At 40.5% G+C, this 14,458-nt stretch overlaps 3 protein-coding genes across 9 annotated transcripts in view; 2 read left to right on the top strand and 1 right to left on the bottom strand.

Moving 5' to 3' along the window:
• The window catches only part of SKA2 (spindle and kinetochore associated complex subunit 2), a 37,002-nt gene extending 33,706 nt beyond the window's left edge, over positions 1-3,296 (top strand). The window contains exon 4 of the mRNA XM_055323257.1: positions 1,016-3,296. Within this exon, the coding sequence (XP_055179232.1) occupies positions 1,016-1,084 (69 nt within the window). The 3' untranslated portion in view covers positions 1,085-3,296. The remainder of the gene's footprint in view (positions 1-1,015) is intronic.
• PRR11 (proline rich 11) overlaps positions 1-5,869 on the bottom strand; it is a 63,377-nt gene extending 57,508 nt beyond the window's left edge. For both annotated transcript variants that reach the window (XM_055323246.1, XM_055323239.1), the window contains exon 1: positions 4,496-5,869. The gene's annotated coding sequence lies outside the window, so the exon portion shown is untranslated. The remainder of the gene's footprint in view (positions 1-4,495) is intronic.
• A 168-nt stretch (positions 5,870-6,037) lies between these two features.
• The window catches only part of TRIM37 (tripartite motif containing 37), a 133,259-nt gene continuing 124,838 nt past the window's right edge, over positions 6,038-14,458 (top strand). For 3 of the 6 annotated variants that reach the window (XM_055317353.1, XM_055317328.1, XM_055317337.1), the window contains exons 1-2: positions 6,039-6,464; positions 8,132-8,233. In XM_055317353.1, coding sequence (XP_055173328.1) covers positions 6,444-6,464; positions 8,132-8,233 — 123 coding nt within the window. In that variant the 5' untranslated portion in view covers positions 6,039-6,443. Of the gene's footprint in view, positions 6,465-8,131; positions 8,234-14,458 lie in introns of all 6 variants that reach the window. The other 3 variants (XM_055317320.1, XM_055317344.1, XM_055317357.1) reach the window with 3 other exon arrangements.

Below are 14,458 nucleotides of genomic sequence, written 5' to 3'. Positions count from 1 at the left end.
CCCATTAATCCTTTGTTTTAGCTAGCCTGTTGGTCAGTACTCTGTGGAAGTCCTTTATAAACTTCCCTTTGACTTTTCTTCATCCCGTTGCTTTTGTTCCTAACTGCTCTTGGTGGATACTGTTTGCTGGGTGGTTTTCTCAGCTTCTGTTCTCTCCCTTGCTGCCTAATAGAATACTGATTTTCTTGAGACATGTTCCATCCCTCACTTGTGCCTGAGGCAAAGTTAGTGCTTTCCTCAGCTTACTGGGGTTGTATCTGATTGGCAAGTGGAATGGATTTTCCTTTAACTAACATTAGTTCAGGAATGGGTTTGTAACCTATATGACATGTGAGGAGGAAACGTTTGGAAGTAGGAAATTGAGTTTTTTCACTGCTGAGAGACTCCTGGGAAGAGAAAACTTCTCCTAAACATTGTGTATAGATGTGATGCCTAGCACTGCTCAGGCTATTTTTCCTATCATTCTGAGGATAAAGCCACCAGCAGGGTTATTAGAGAAGGTGGAAGAAACCAAGTCTTACGTTGAGCTGAATAAACCAGACCTGAAGTCTGTCTGCTCTTTTTTTGCATTTAATGTGCAATGATAATGTTTTGTTATTTATCCATTTTGAAATGTGTTCCTGTTACTTGCAGCTAAAAACATCTCAATTATCCTTCAAAATTTAGTCACATCTCTACTTCTGAGGAATCTTCCAGACTATTTTGTTCATATTTTTTTCAAAATGCTTTTAGAATATGGCATTCAAACGTGACTTCTTTAGTTTTGTTAAATTACAGTCCTTAAACTGTTTGATTTATTGGTCGTGTTTCTTCAACTTAATTCCAAGTTCTTTGAAAGCTCAAACGTTAAAAATACCCTGTATATATAGACAGCCAAAAATCTATCTTTTTCCTGCCTTCCTAAATTTGTGATTGTAGGCATAGTATGAGTTTATGGAAACCTAAAAAAGAACTTAATTAAATGAAACAGATTTTAAAGATTTTGAAATAAAGATTTTTGTCATTTGTTTTCTAGCTGTCACCACTGACTAAAGAAGAAAAAACTGCAACAGAGCAATTAAAATCTTTCATGTCAGACTTATGAAGAAATTGACTTCAAATGGGAATTCCAATGGAGAAGAGATTAATTCCAGAAAGATTTAAGAAGATGTCTTGTTAGCACTTGATTGGGGGATGGTAAAGAAGATTTGTCTGGGGTGTTTGGATAATGATGCCTTTCAGAAGAGAGGGACTATCACAAGGGCAGATAATATATGAATAAAGTTTAGCCAAAAGGATGGAATGGGAATAAAGGGATTTAAAAATATATATGCACACAAACTTAGTCTTATAATTTCAGGCAAGGAAGTCACTTAACACTGTTTTGCATCTGTTTTTGTGTAATTGGGATAACACTGATGTCCTGGCCTATCACGAAAGGATATTTATGTACTATCAGTCAGTCAGATGTGAATTAACATGCTTTGGAAATTAAAGGATAGAAAAAAATATTTGTATTACATTATGTGTATGATTTTATTTTTGAAAATTCTGATTATAGATAATAGTCACTTTATTGATGAGACTGCTAATATGTGATCTCTAGTACTCCACAAAAGCTAACTTTAGTAATAATAAATTGGATTTTCTGTGACATCCTCACTTTTTTTTCCCTATTCCTTCTGCCTGCTAATGTTAAGCAATGTGAACTCTGCTTTCAAATGCTGTTTGAGATTGTCCCTGTTGTGTATCAAAGTACCTTTGTTCTCCTTCAGCCTGTATTAACTGTAATTGTTCATTCTGTATGAAAGCTAAGAAACTGAAATCAGAGGATCACTGGCAACTACTACTTGCCAGTTTGTGTATATATGTGTTTGTGTGTGAATTTCTATATTTTTAAATAACTATTTGTATTAAGGTCATCATAGGGATAGATCTTGATACCAAGATGTCAATCACAGGATTATTTATACTAGCAATACACACACACATACCTGGCTAATGGCAGATAAACAGGAAAATAAATCATGGTGTATCCATATATTAAGAAGTCAAGCTGCCCCAGTAACTTATTACTATTAATGTTCTGGGAAATGCTGAAGCTATATTAAATGGGGGAGGGGAAAGCAGAGATTGCAGTTTTGTAGTTAAGATTGTGCTGGTGGCTCAGCAGTGAGTGGCTTTGGCTCAGGGCATGATCCTAAGGTTTGGGATCGAGTCACACATTGGGCTCCTAGTGGTGAGCCTGCTTCTCCCTTTACCTATGTCTCTGCCTCTTTCTCGGTGTCTCTCATGAATAAATAAATACAATCTTTAAAAAAAAAAAAAAGATTGGGCTTTGGAGTCTGAGATGTAAATAGCAGTTTTTTAATTCTAGCTATGTGATCCTGAGCAAATCACTTAACTTCTGGGTGTCAGGGTGGCTGGAAGCACAATGAGATGGTAAAGTGTTTGAGTTTGATAATTAGTTATCCTTCAGTGAATATTTCTGTGTATAATAAAAATGAAGCATTGAAAAGACTAGGAAAAATGCATCAAATATTAGTTCTGCAGGTTATAGAATTATATTTTCATATAATTAAAAATTTGTTATGAACATCTTACTTTCCATTAACAAATTTGTAATACATGACAAGTGGCTGGGAGAGTAGCTTCAGTTAAAATTGTGCTGTGTAGTTTGAATATTTGAAGAATAGAAAACCCTCTTTTTAAAATTAGAAATAAGTCATACTTCAATAACATTTTCTTCAGTACTCAGTTAATATTAAGGGGAAGTTTTTGTCATGGAATGGCTCTGGGATGTGATACTGATTGGTAGAATTGAAAAATGTAGCATCATAAAGAAGTCACAACCAGTTTCTAGAATTTTTCCTCTGTAACTTCCTATACAGTTATCTTCTAAATGTTGGTTCTTTCCGTCAGCCCCCTTAAAATTGTTATCTGTGCACTTCTCTATATATTCTTTTGTTTCCCAAGCTTCGTTTATTGACTCTGTCAAATTCCCAAATATAACTTCTTCCATTAGATTTAGAATATTCACACTGATCATGTCCAGAGTACTTACTGATATATTTTGTCAATGACCACTGTTCTGTTACTGGAATTAAAAGTTTGCATCCAGGCAGCCCTGGTGGCGCAGCGGTTTAGCGCCGCCTGCGGCCCGGGGAGTGATCCTGGAGAACCAGGGTCAAGTCCCACATCGGGCTCCCTGCATGGAGCCTGCTTCTCCCTCTGCCTGTGTCTCTGCCTCTCTCTTGCTCTCTCTGAATGAATAAATAAATAAATCTTAAAAAAAAATAAAAGTTTGCATCCCTTGATCTTTAGCTAATAAAATCTTTCTGAAATATTCATAGTATCCAACCTCCACTTTTATCTTCACTCTTACTACCCTTAGATCCTTTACTTCTCATCGTAATTATTTTCTATGGGACTATAGTGTTTTTATGTCTTAAGTTATAAGTAATACAAATTAATTTTAATTTATACCTTAATACAAATTTAATGTTAGGTAGTTAAAAATATAAGTACGCCTACTCTCCAGAATTGATCTGCAATCTCTTCAGATGTTTCTACATACATGAAAATTAAAAATAATTTTTTTACAAAAATAAGATGATACTATACCTACTCTAGCTGCAGTTTTTTTCATTGTAAATATATTGTGGATATTTTCATGCCACGCATCTATTCTTTTGAACAGATGTAATATATGGATATATCAGGATTTTTCCAGTTCCTTATTGATACGCATCGATAAGACTATAATAGAGAGATTAGATTTGCAGGGTTGGGGAAAGGCAGCCAAGTTCTGCCCTGAAGGATTTTTTTTTTTTTTTTTTTTTAAGATTTTAGTTTTTCATTTGAGAGAAAGAGCTCAGGCAGGGGGAAAGAGGCAGATGGGGAGGCACACTGCTGCTGAGCAGGGAGCCCCAGGCTGGACTCAATCCCAGGACCCACTGATCAGGGCCTGAGCCAAAGGCAGACGCTTAACCAGTCACCCAGGCATCCTGGCCTTTAAGAGAGGGATTCTAAGGAGGCATATCACAGATTTCCCAACTCCCATGCCGTAGCTTAGCATCTTGCCAACTATTTTTTTGTGTAAGTTAGCCAGAATCTGACTTTGTGGTTGCAACTAATGACCCCTAACTAATTGTATAGGTTTTCCAATTTTTCACTATTAACGAACTACTCCAATAAATCTTTAAACATTTTTGGATTCTTGGGCAAATATATCTGTTAGTACAAGAATTTAATATTTATCATATGTAGTAATTTGTCTTATTTTTTTCACTTCTCATTACTCTTTGAATCCCAAGTACAATACTGTGTTCCACAAATAATTTGAGGTGAAATTCACTTACCAAAATTAAGTAAAACCATTATTAAAGTGTACAATTGAGGGTATTTTAGTACAAATGGTGACGTGCAAACAACCACAACCATAAAAAATTTCTAGTTAAAGAACTTTTCAGTCACAAATTAATCCTACTAAATTATATCCCTGTCCATGGCTTACCTAGTAAAAAGGAAATCGTTGGGGATCCCTGGGTGGCTCAGTGGTTTGGCCCTGCGTTTGGCCCAGGGCGTGATCCTGGAGTCCCCAGATGGAGTCCCGCAAAGAGTCCCGCATCGCTCCCTGCATGGAGCCTGCTTCTCCCTCTGCCTGGGTCTCTCATGAATAAATAAAATCATTAAAAAATAAATTGTTACAAGATAGTCCAAATCCCTTCATACTTAAGAACTTCTTTCAAGAATATTGCTGATTCTTTCAAGTCCATTACAAGATAGTCCAAATCCCTTGATACTTAAGAACTTCTTTCAAGGGATCCCTGGGTGGCGCAGCGGTTTGGCGCCTGCCTTTGGCCCAGGGCGTGATCCTGGAGAACCAGGATCGAATCCCACGTCAGGCTCCCGGTGCATGGAGCCTGCTTCTCCCTCTGCCTCTCTCTCTCTCTCTGTGACTATCATAAATAAAGAAAAAAAAATTAAAAAAAAAAGAACTTCTTTCAAGAATATTGCTGATTCTTTACATGTGCACTCTAGATTGGGATAAGTGTAAATAGTTCGCAAGTATTTCAGAGGAAATTTTAAATTCAAATTAAGAATTTGATGTAAGTCCTTTGTCTCACACCTTCAATTCCTGCAATCTTAGACCTACATTGGCAGAAAATTGCATGAAGAAAATGCCAACATAGGAAAGCTGAACAGAGGCGACACTTGCATTTTCCGTAGTCCCAGTGCGACAGCTCACCTCAGGCGGCAAGAGATGCAGTGTGGAGTGGTGTGGATCTGACCTCTACAGTCTGGTCCCATTCTCCTAACCCTGAAATGAGAAACTACACCGCCCTAGGCTTCAAAATCTGGAGCTTTGCTGGAGTAGCCGGGGCGGAAGTCTCAATACCGGAGACTCTGGGCTTCTTTCCGGGGCAAGAACTACTAGCCACAAATCCTATACACCATGGTTTCTCAAAGGTGCGGGCCACACAGGCCACCTGCAGCCAAATCAGCGACAGCAGCTGTCGAGGACGTTGATTTCGTGGAGCCGCACCCGAGAATCAGTTTAAATACCTAGGGGTGTGGCTTCAGAGTAAGTTTCCCACAGCACTCCAGGTGGTTCCCGTCTTTGGCGCGCTGAAGTTTGAGACCGCGGGGATCCCTGAGTGGCGCAGTGGTTTAGCGCCTGCCTTTGGCCCAGGGCGTGATCCGGGGGACCCGGTGCATGGAGCCTGCTTCTCCCTCTGCCTGTGTCTCTGCCTCTCTCTCTGTGTGACTATATTCTATCATAAATAAATAAAAATTAAAGTTTGAGACCGGTGGAGCGCCGCTCTTCCCGGGGAGCGGGGCTGAAGAAGCTGCGCAGAAACAAGCGCCAAGTTCTCAGCCGCCTGCGTTAGGCCGGCGCCAAAGGCACGCAGCGCTGCGCTTGCTAGCAGCCAAATCTCGTGTGCGCCCCCGCACCGCGGGAACTTAGTCGCCCGCCTCTCCACTCCGCTCCCCTAACGCAGCGTCCTGCGCGCATGCGCAGCGCGCCTTCCCTCACCGCCGCGCCTTCCGCTGCCCTGGTTACCGTTAGTGTTTGCGAATTCCCTGCAGCACCTTCTGAGCTGGAGACCGGCGCCGCCGGGCTCTAGCAGCAGTTCCGTACGCGCGCGCTCGCATCACGTGGCGCGTGGCTGCCTCGCGGTTGCTGGCGGGCGGCTTAGCCGTGAGGAAGGAGCTGCGGTCACCGCTCGCCCTCCCACTGCGCTCTAGGGCGGGTGCGCGGATAAATATGGCGAAGTGGGGGTAGCTGGCGCCGAACCCGACGCGATGGGGCGCGCAGGTGGGGCGGCCGTCAGAGCTCCCTGACTTGGACGCCGGGCTGTTCTCGTCGGCGACTTGACCTGGCGACCTCGGGCCGGCGCCCAGTAGGTGCGACCACGGACTCCGCGGGTCGCCGAGGGCCCCGCCGAGAACCGGAGGCAATGGATGAACAGAGCGTGGAGGTGAGGGGGTTGAGCAGGGTGGTGGTAGTTTCCCCCCGCCACCCGCTGAGCGTTATTTGGGGCGCCCTGCTCCAGTCCTCCCTCTTAGTAGGGCACCCCCACCCGGACGCTGCCGCTGTGGTGAAGGCTGGCCCGATGCGAAGCACGTCGTGCTCGCTCTGCAGCCCTCCAGGTGCCTTGTGTTCTGACCGTTCCCGAAGTCAGGTGGTGCGTATCCTGGCGTTTTCTGGATGTGTTGGCACCGGTACTTATTTCCCAGAGGGTTTTTGCAAACTACAGCTTGGGTAGAGCAAAACTGCAAATTCATTAGATAGACGTGCCGTGCACTCGCTACCAGTTCTTGCGAGTTCATGCGCGGATCCCAAACTCCCTCCAAATGGAATCATTCCCTCCCACCGGTACGTTTTGAAGACTTCTGCTCTTACTAAATTGAAGGAAGATAGGCTTTTATGATTTTATTTGTGATTTTTCCAGAACAACCTATTATTTTTCATCTGCTCTTGTGAGTTCTGATTTCAGATGTTTGGGATATTTACGTAAAGGCCAGGAAAAAAAAAAGATGGCTTATTGAACATAATTATTTAGTAGTTGTCAAATTTTGAACCTTAATACTAAATTCTTCTTAGTAAGCGGCAACTCTATTACTGGGCGCTTCACTTGAAAGTAGTTCACCCAGTGGTCTTAAGGTCCATTCCCCGCCAGCGTCTGCATGTCACAGGTTCGTTCTTGTTCTGCAGAGTCATGATTAGACTCAATAATTTTCTCCTTAATTCCCCATGCAAAAGCGTTACAAGGTTTTGTAACGTTTTCTTGGTTTAGGAGCGTTTAATTCTCTTGGGAGGCAGTATAAATAAATGTGAGTACTGTAAAAATAAACTTGAAATATACAACAACCTGCGTTTAATTCTGTTTTCTTGTCAGTTATTTCCTAAATGGATTCACCTGGGGCTTGCAAAGAACACTGTTTTTTCTATTTATCTATTTTTTTTCTTTTTTTGCAAAGCCTTCATGGAGCTACCATTAAAATTCTCAGTAGGAGCAGCTCAGGCTCAAGCTAATTGGTTGGCGCATCAGGGCAGAAACTTGGATCTCTGGAATCTGTTTTAGTTTCTTTCTTGGTCAGAGTATACTGCCATTAGGATATGTATCTTTTCTAATTTTTTTTTTTAATTGTAAAGCAATCCAACTCCCCCCACCCCCCTTGTGGAAATAGCAGGAAAAGTTTTTTTTCTCTGTCATACAGTCTGCGTTTTTTTCTTAATGTTATACATCATAAGCATTTTTCTATATCATAATTCAAGAAGTATTTCTAGGGACTCATAATCTGTGTCGTCATAATTTTTTTGTCAGCTGTTACAACTTTTATAATTGAAACATTCTTGCCATTATAATTTATGCTTCAGTAAAAATATTCATGCATAAGTCTGTGTTTGCATTTCATGTCCTTTCCTTAGAATAGACCATTGTGAAGCTTAGAAAAAATGCACTTTTTCCAGATGTCCTGAGGCACACTGGACCTTGACCAACCAGTACTGATGTGAAATTTATTAAAACAGATATCATTTCAAAATAAATGTAAATGTTGAGTGAATTACTTTAAATATGCTTTTTACTTTTGATTCAGTAGTCTAATCCTGGTGGACCTTACAAGATCTTTTATTTTTCAGAGCATTGCCGAAGTTTTCCGATGTTTCATTTGTATGGAGAAATTGCGGGATGCACGCCTGTGTCCTCATTGCTCTAAGCTTTGTTGTTTCAGCTGTATCAGAGTAAGTTGTATTTCTTTTTACATGCTCTTAGTGGATATAGGATGTGTTATAAAAATTAACTTTTTTATTTTTTTTTAAGATTTTATTTATTTATTCATGAGAGACACAGAGAGATGCAGACAGAGACCTAGGCAGAGGGAGAAGCAGGCCCCGTGCAGGGAGCCTGAGGTGGGACTCAATCCCAGGATCACGCCCTGGGCCGAAGGCAGATGCTCAACCGCTGAGCCACCCAGGCATCCCTAAAATTAACTATTTTTTTAAAAATTTTATATTTTGTGTAAAACGTTCCTTAATAGACCATTCATCAGTATACTGCTTAGTACTATGGAGGTGAATAGCCCAGTGATAACTGCCAGATGTCTAGAAATCAAAACCCGCTATAATTTTAGTTTATTTATGTTATTAAATCATTTAATACTTATAAAGTGGCTGCCTGCATAGTGTTTAGGCTTGAGGAATTCTAAGATAAATGGTGAAGTGCTTGCCCTGAAGGAGGTCATGCTGAGAGAATGGACTCTGTTTATATAGAAGAATGTATAGTGTCATGAAGAGGCAGTAACAAAGTGCTGTGAGACTTGAGGGAGAGCTTATTACTGTTGGATGAGAAAAAGCTAGTAATGGGTTCAGAGGCTAAGATTATTATTATTTTTTTAAGATTCATTTATTCATGAAAGACAGGGAGGCAGAGACATAGGCAGAGGGAGAGGCAGGCTCCCCATGGGGGAGCCCTATATGGGACTGGATCCCAGGACCTTGGGGCTATGACCTGAGCCAAAGGCAGATGCTAAACCACTGAACCACCCAGGTGCCCCCAGAGGCTAAGATTAAAATCATATAATCTTACATGTACAAGAGATTTGAGAGAGTAATATGATCCATTGGCTTTAAAACTGGAATGTAGGTGAGCCCCTCAAAGTTGTGAGGAAGCCTAAGATGTGAAACAGAAGAATTTATTTTGGTGTGTGTGAGGTGATTCAGTAGCACATCTGCCAGATCATAGTTGAAAACTGCCCTGCTCAGATTAGTCCTAGTAGATTATATCCTTTACAAGAAAATCAAAGCCATCCAACATGATTTTCACCTAAAAATTTCTCTGTGGTTCTTCATTCCTGCCTAAGGAAAATAAATATCCCTTTTTGGGAGTAATATCTGGAACACTTAAATCATTTGCTTCTAATCACACAGCTAGCAAATAATAGAGCTGGATTTGAATCCAGGAAGTCTGGCTTTGGAGCTTGTCTTTGACACTACACATGTGCAGAAGACCTAGGTTTACATATCATCCTAGTTCTTCCACTCATAAACTGAGAAACTTAGTCTTTATTTGATAGTTTTGTTTCTCCAGCCATAGAATGAGATAGCAAGATTTGCCTTATAGGATAGGATGGTGGTGGCTTTAAGTGAGATAAGTTAAAAGGTAATTTAGAAACTGCAGAGTACTATCCACTTGTATTAATATTTTACTGTTAAAATAGCAGCTAATTATGTTTCATAGGGAAACTGAAGCTAGAGAAGTTAGATAATTGTCTTCTATCACTGTAGTTAATTAAGTGGTAGAGTCTGTGTCTGGACTCAGTGGTGAAGGTCCAGCATACAGATGACCTGTGGGTATTTCTTTAAATCTTGTTGATTCTTCATTTCTCCACTGTTACTTCCTCCTGCTCCTTAAAGCAGTACATTTAAACTATATTGCTGCTAGCATCCTATAGTTTAGAAATGTTTGGGAAAATTTCATCTACTTTGGGAAATTTGGTTTACTCTTGCAGATTTAACTATGATCTCTGTGTATATGGCTATTTTTATATTTATTTATTTATTTAATTTATTTATTTATTTATTTATTTATGATAGTCACACACACAGAGGCAGAGACACAGGCAGAGGGAGAAGCAGGCTCCATGCACCGGGAGTCCGACGCGGGACCCGATCCCGGGTCTCCAGGATCGCGCCCTGGGCCAGGCAGGCGCCAAACCGCTGCGCCACCCAGGGATCCCCTGTATATGGCTTTTAAATCTATTCTTTCAGCATTGACTTAGCATCTTGAATGTTGTTCCAGATCAAATTTTAGTTTTTCAAATGGGATTTTTGACTTCTTTTTCTTCTGTTTTGCCAAACTTGAATGAAACCTTTTACACCAATGATTTTTAAGTTTTTTCAGTTACTGTCTCCTGCTGTCACTTCTGTCTGTCCTACCTATTTCTGTAATTGCCATCTTAGGAGAGAAATATAGACATCTTTAATCTCATGCTTAGATAATTAGTTGTCTTTTAACTGATCTATGTTGAGTCTTTTCTTTGGTTCATTTTATATCCTGCCATATTGGTGTTTTTCAGTAATTTTTTTTTTTCCTTCTCAGAAGCCTCAGATTCATTGCCTTAATCCCTTAGAATATTAGCTTTATTCTAATAAATTGGATAATCTGGTTCTAATCTTTCTAAAGCTGTCTTGGTTCCTGAATGTTCACTCACGTGTTTGCTCATTCAACAGATACTAAGTACATGCCTACTTGGAGTTAAGTGTTGACTTCCCAGGGAGTTGACTTATTTAATAATTGGTTTATAGACAAAAAGGTAAATAGACATATGTTAGATACCAGTAAGTGCTGTGAAGAAAAATGCAACTGAGTAAGGTATAGCCTGGGGACTTGGAGGAGGGTACGGGCAGGTTGTTAGTTATTTTAGATGGAATGGTCTTGGAAAGATCTCTGAGGTGATGACATTTGAGCAGAGACCAGAATAAAATGTGGGGATGATGTGAATATCTAGAGGAAGAAAGTCCCAGGCAGAGAAATCAGAAGGGGCACAGTCCCTGTGAGAAATAGCAAAGAAGCCAATGTGGCTGGAACACAGTGGACAAAGGGAGAGAGGGAAAGGAGATAAGTTTGGAGATATAATGTGGAGCCTTGGTAAAGACTTTGAATTTTAACTGTGATGGTAACCATTGAAAGCTTTGGAATGATATGAAGTAATTAATGTTTAAAAACTATCACTTGGGGTGCCTGGGTGACCCAGTTGGTTAAACATCTGCCTTCAGCTCAGGTCGCGATCCCTGAGTTCTGGGATTGAGTACTGCATCTGACTCCCTGCTCTGGGGAGTCTGCTGCTTCTGCCTGTCTCTCTCTCTCTCTGTCTCTGTCTCTCTCATAAATAAAGAAGTTCTTTTTTCTTTTTTTTTTTTTTTTAAGATTTTGTTTATTACTTTGCTATGTAGAAACTGGACTGTAGGCAGGTGGGAGAGGAAGTGAGGAGACCAGTTGGGATGTGAATGGTGGTTTAGACTAGAGTGTAACAGTGGAGGTGGTGAAAAATAGAGCTATTCTGGATATGTTTTGAAGGTAGAGGCAGTGGATTTGCTTATAGATGGGATGTGAGGAAAGTTTTATACGGCAGTTTTGTTTGTTTTTGTTTTTGTTTTTAATTATAGGCTTTAGGACTTTATTTTTTTTTTAAGATTTATTAATCTAGAGAGAGAGAGAGAGAGGCAGAGACACAGGAGGAGGGAGAAGCAGGCTCCATGCCGGGAGCCTGACGTGGGACTCGATCCCAGGACTCCAGGATCGCGCCCTGGGTCAAAGGCAGGCGCTAAACCGCTGAGCCACCCAGGGATCCCCTTTATACGGCATTTGGATGAATTAATGGTTTTCTAATATACTGAGATAGAAGAAATTTGGGGAAGAACAAGTTGGGTAGGCTATAGATGTACAAATTTTTTTTTTTTTTTTTAAGATTTTATTTGAAGGAGAAGAAAGTATGAGCAGAGGGGAGGGGCAGAGGGAGAAGAAGCAGACTCCCTGCTCAGCAGGAAGCCTGACATGGGGCTGGATCACAGAACCCTAGGATCATGACCTGAGCTGAAGGTTACATACTTAACAACTGAACCACCAGTCAATCCCAAGTTATGTCAGGTTTGAGGGTTGTTTTTTGTTTTTGTTTTTGTTTTTTTAGATTTTTATTGTTGGAAATATGAATCTGGAGTGGAGAAAGGGGATTTAGAGACAATTACTAGTATGTAGATAGTTTTTTTTTTTTTAAGATTGTATTTATTCATGGGAGACACACACAGAGGCAGAGACATAGGCAGAGGGAGAGGCAGGGTCCCCACAGGGAGCCTGATGTGGGATTCCATCCTAGGATCCTGGGATCACACCCTGAGCCAAAGGCAGACACTCACCCACTGAGGCACCCAGCATGTAGATAGTATTTAAGACACTTTTTTTTTTTTTTTAAAAAGTCTTTTTTTAAAGACTATTTATTTATTTATTTGAGACAGAGAGAGAGAGGGGGGGGGGGCAGAGACACAGGCAGAGGGAGAAGCAGGCTCCATGCAGGGAGCCCAATTTGGGAATTGATCCCAGGTCTCCAGGATCAGGCCCTGGGCTGAAGGTGGTGCTAAACCGCTGAGCCACCCGGGCTGCCCGTATTTAAGGCACTTGATGAGATCACCAGATTACCTCATGGGTGAAGATTTTTTAGGTCTGAACTCTGGGGCACTCAACGTTTAGAGATCAGGAGGAGGAGGAGGAGGATTCAGCAATGAATAACAAAAAGGAGCCACGAGAGAGGCATCGTAGAGTTCAAGTGAAAACCATGTTTCAGAGAGGAGTAGGTTAACTGTATCTTGTGGTTCTGGCCTGGGAATTGACTCTTGTATTTGAGAATGTGTAGGTCATTGGTAATTTTGAGGAGTAGTTTCAGTGGAACAATGCCGACAAAAACTTGATAGTAGTGAATGGAGGCAAATGAGACAGCAAGTATAAAAATTCTCAGAATTTTGTTGTAAAGGGAAAAAAAAGGCAGTGGGTTGAGAAGGTTTATGTCTCATTGGGACTGAACCAGTAAAGAGAAAACAAGGATGCTGGAGAGATGAGTGGGGAGATGAGGGTGGTAATAAACAGGAGCAAAGTTCCTTGAGACTTGGGCACTCCCCCAACCAAATGGTAATATTGTTTATTGTATGCCTTTCCTTTCTCTTCCATCCCATTTCTGTTTGTTGACTATGGAAATTTAACTGTCTGTGACAGGCCAGATACTTGTGTCATTGGATAAAACAAAGTGGTGTAAACCCATGAATAGACTTGTCCAAAGTCCCATGGTAGCTGTTGACAGACCAAGACTGGACTCACTCCCAGGCCATTGCTCTACCCATGACTGTCTAGTGCCTCCGTACACAATGATGGGAACCAAATGATGGGAACATTGGCTGTATTTTCAGGCTAGGTCTCCTTCATTCTTGCAGCTACTCTCAGTTGATTCTGTCATTATTTGTTCTTATTTTTGTATTTTCTCCCATTTTTTTGCTTCCATTTTTCTTACCCAGTTGTTGTTGTTGTTTTGACTCTTGATTTTCAGTATCGGTAGCATTTTATGATTGCCTATAATTACTGATTCTTGTTTTCTTTTTAACTTTGCAGTTTTTAAAAATTAGGTAAAATTAACATGTAGTAAACTGCACATATTTAAAGTGTACAGTTTGGTAAATTTTGACAAATGTATATACTTGAGAAACCATCACTACAATCAAGGTAGTGAACATATCTACAATCCCCCAATGTTTCTTTGTGCCTCTTGGTATTCATTCCCTCCCTCCACTCGTCTTGTTCCCAGGAAACCACTAAACTGCTGTCACTGTAGATAAGTTTGCATTTTTTTGGACTCATATACAAATGGAATGTTATGTTCTCTCATGTCTGGCTTTTTTCACTCAGCAAAATTATTTAGAAATATATGTATGTTGTGTGGATCAATAGTATTCCTTCTTGTTGCTGAGTAGTAGTATCCCATTGTATGTGTATGCCATAATTTGTTTATCCAGTCACCTGTTGGTGGATATAGGGGTTGCTGATAATTTTTGTTATTTGTACAGAAAAGTGCTATGAACTTTTTTTTTAATTGACTTTTAATAGAGGGTGTGTGAGTGGGGTGAAAGGGAGAAGGAGAAACAGAATCTCAAACATACTTCCTGCTGAGCATGGAGTGTGATGTGGGGTTCGATCTCATGACCCAAAATCATGATCTGGGCTGAAATCAAGAGTCAGATGCTCAATTGACTGAGCCACTCAAGCACCCCAGTAACAAACTATTTTGATTACTGTAGCTTTGTAATAAATTTTCAAAGTAGGAAATGAGTCCTTTTTTTTTAATTGAGATATAACATAAAACATGTTTTAAGTGTACATGATCTTTTTTGGGATAGTTTTGGCTATTTGGGGGTCCCTTAAGTTTCTTT

This window comes from Nyctereutes procyonoides, unplaced genomic scaffold (genome assembly GCF_905146905.1).
Source record: "Nyctereutes procyonoides isolate TBG_1078 unplaced genomic scaffold, NYPRO_anot_genome, whole genome shotgun sequence".
In the NCBI taxonomy this organism is placed as follows: Eukaryota; Metazoa; Chordata; class Mammalia; order Carnivora; family Canidae; genus Nyctereutes; species Nyctereutes procyonoides.
Note: the sequence above shows the minus strand (reverse complement) of the source record. Positions and strands in the feature narration are given on the sequence as shown.